Raw genomic sequence first — 3,503 nt, 5'->3', positions numbered from 1 at the left:
CTTGAGTAGTTTTGTTTTTCACTTTTCTGTTTTTAATGATGAAGTGCTTGTGTTACGCGTGCTGCTGTCGGGTTTTCTGAATGCTACTCATTTCCCAAGTCAGATCATGAAACTGCATTTTATCCATCAGCTTGGATCTATTTATTGCGCAGTGCGAGTGTTATCTGCGCTCTATGTCATACATTTGTAGTTGTAAATCAGCAGCAGATAACAACATAACCAAACTATATCTGTGAGTGGATATAATTATATATATTGAACATACACACACCATCACCCCCCCGGTCTCCAAGCCAATCCCCACTCAAGTAGTCCCCTTCATTCAGTTTTACTCCCCTCATGCCTTTTAATAGATGGTAAGCTTAAATGACGAGAGCCCCTCTCTCCTGCGTGGAAGTGTTTTTGATAGGTGATGTTTTCACTTAATGTTTAATCCCCCTCCTCGTATTGGTACTACAGCATCAGCTGGTGGTTTGTGGTCAGTGTTTTTGGTTTCCCAAGAGGGGGGGTAGATAAATGGATCAGCCTCCCAGCAGAAGTGGTAGAGGCTAGTACAGTGAGGCGATATAACATACATGGAAAAGGCCTACAGTTGCTGAATTGAAAGCGAGATGTTCAGGACCAGACGTGGCGAATGAGGCTGAACTGCTGACCCAGTCGGTTTCTAACTTTATAATTCTGTTTAATCCATTAACCCTTAAAACGCATCCCAGCAACATTTATCTATATTCTAAAAGTTGTCTCAGTAAATGCTTTGACCACCGGAGGTCGCCACCTGACCACTAATACAGAGGGAATGGTGCATGGTAATAGTGCCCCAGCTTGTTCAGCAGCCTTATGACGGGGGGGGTCAGAGTAACTCTAATGCTGTATGACAAGTGCTTTAATGTGGGAATGAATGTGACGAGGAGACTTTTTATGCGAGTAGCAGGGTGGGCTGCTCTTTATCCCCAGGAATATTGGGTTATTGGATTGAATGCAGCTTCTTTCAGGTGGGTGTAGTTCACCTGCGCAGCCTCTGCGGGTGTTTGGTATCCGATGTAAGAATGGGGTGTAGACCCTCGGGAAAGGTACGGCGTTGAACGTCTGTGTGGAACCGGTGGAATTTATATTATACGTGTAGCTGACCAGTTGGGTTTGGATTACGGTCTTGTCATTCGCCAAGATGCAGTAGGATTTGTGTTCTTGTTTTTCATGTCCTGTTTAATCTGTTGGCTATTTTCATGCTTTTTTTGTTGTTGTTGAAAGCCCCGGCCGTCCTGCCGCTCGTGTTATACGGGCCACAGAAGCAGTACACGTGATTAATGATTTGACTGTAGTGTAAGACTGGGAGTCCCTACATCTCAAATTTTAGGAGACGTAGACCTCGGACTTTATGCTTCTTGCGTCAGTGAAAATGTTTCCGAACCAGAAGGAACTCAGATCTCCTGATATTCCATAGTACATCCTGACCTTTGGAAGTGGAATGGGGGGCCACCTTTGGCTTAAAGCATAGAAGGCATAGACCGCCGACTTAAGAAACATTTTCATTTACAGTAAGCAAGGAGTTCTTCCCCAAACCTCCTGGTCCTCCTGATCCCTCCGTACTGCATCCCAGCCGACAAAAGTGCGATTAAAACGTGATTTGGAAATGGGCATCAATCCCAGAAGGAACAGGGAAGCCAACTTTAAGATTTTGGCCAAAAAGTATTTTTCTTTCCAATTGTTATGAAACCTGCAGAAAATAAAGACTTGGATCTTCGCTGCTTATCTGTAGATTGTTTGGTGGAATTGCAGATTTGGAAACAAAAGTTGGCCCAATTATAAAATAATTTTTCGGAAGAGGCTGGCAATCTTTTATTTGTTATTCTGGGTTCCGTTACAAAAAGATTACATTTGGTAGAGAAAATCCAGTTTCAGAGGAAATGTTTGATCTGCTTCATCAAAAACATGAAATCTTATACCCAATAAAAGGTGGTTTGTCCTCCGTAACACCACGTTGGTGCAGATTCTAATCCTCTCAATCTGTAAGTGCGGACATTCATCGTTTAACTTTTTAGCTCGTTTCTTTAACTTCTTGAAGACGCTTTGTAGGCTCAATGTTACGATTTTTAATGGTATAATTATATATTCCATATCATGGCAGGAATCTCATTAAATTGCATTAAAATAAGTTAATAAATGACGTGCCATAATCTTACAAATGTTCCTATTTCAATAAATGCACAAGAGCGTTATTTGGAATGTCTTGCTTTTTAATTTAATATCTTTACCTGTCGATTATTTTTAATATATGTACATTATCCCTAAAATGTGTTTTTCATGAATAGTTTATGAATTTAAAATGCCCTTGCTTCTTTTTTTTTGTTTCTTTCAGTGGCAGACGTAGACGCTCTGGGTGAGTGAGCTAATTTTATGCATTTTTAATTTTCTTAATAAAAAGAGTAAATATATTGGCATTTCATTGAAATAAAGAACTTGCTAGGATGGACCCGGATCGGTTAAATATGTTTTGCTCCTTTTGGGAAGGTTGGTGGTGGATATATAAGGCTCTGAAATCTTTACCCCTTTACCTTTCTGGAGAATCACTCTTCTAGGTCTTATGTACCTCATTATTTGCACTACCCTCTGCTGGGGTACTTTTTAAATGAACAGTACACTTTCTGCCATCACCTTTAACATGCGCTGTTTTGTAGAAGCTGTGGCCAAACCCGAGGTTACCTTGTGACCAAACTCGACAAAAATATTTGCAACGCGATCAGTAACTCTGACATGCAACGTGGATTCAGCAGATCAAAAAAACCCGATTTATTACTGGTATAAAGACCATCAGAGCATAGGAGCTTACAGAAATAAATATAATATCCGGCATGCTGAAAGTAAAGACACTGGGAGTTACTGGTGCAAGACTCAGACCAGTCCGGAGAGCGATCGTGTCCAGTTAAATGTTTATGGTGAGTAACTAGTTAAAAACATTTTGATGGGCGAAGACCCCGTTATGATTCAGGGACAGGGTGGTGGGGCAGACCAGACAGGAAATGATAGCCGGCGGTAATAATTACTTTATACTTCAGATTATGTCTTCCTGGAGGCGCCCCCTACTGTCTATGTAGGGGACTTCCTAATACTGAGGTGTCGCCATTGGCCTGGAAATTATGTGAAACAACATTTTACAAGGACAGCGAGATGATAAAACGTTCAGAAACTGAACCCGATTTATATATGAGAGCGGATGGAAACACTACTGGGACGTATCGCTGTTCCAAACGTTTCTATCGGAGAGAGGATTACTTTGACTCGGCGTATATCCTTGTGAAGGGTAAGTTATTATTTATTCTGCGTCCCGGTCTCCGTGGCCGTTATGGTTATACCGTACTTCCAGACGGAGGTTGTGGTGCCAGGCATGGCTGGGGCATGAGTTTTTAATATGATTTAATGTAGCCGTATTAAGAAAAATAATAGTGTATACAGGTTCGGATTCCAGAGAACAATTCTGAACGTGATACATTGTCTACTTGTTCACA

At 41.3% G+C, this 3,503-nt stretch overlaps 1 protein-coding gene across 1 annotated transcript in view; it reads left to right on the top strand.

The window, feature by feature from the left end:
• The first annotated feature begins 2,659 nt into the window (after window positions 1-2,659).
• The window catches only part of FCRLA (Fc receptor like A), a 1,578-nt gene continuing 734 nt past the window's right edge, over window positions 2,660-3,503 (top strand). Inside the window, 2 exon segments of the mRNA XM_053474410.1 lie at window positions 2,660-2,933; window positions 3,071-3,298. Coding sequence (XP_053330385.1) covers window positions 2,660-2,933; window positions 3,071-3,298 — 502 coding nt within the window.

This window comes from Spea bombifrons, chromosome 9 (assembly GCF_027358695.1).
Source record: "Spea bombifrons isolate aSpeBom1 chromosome 9, aSpeBom1.2.pri, whole genome shotgun sequence".
Classification (NCBI taxonomy): domain Eukaryota; kingdom Metazoa; phylum Chordata; class Amphibia; order Anura; family Pelobatidae; genus Spea; species Spea bombifrons.
Note: the sequence above shows the minus strand (reverse complement) of the source record. Positions and strands in the feature narration are given on the sequence as shown.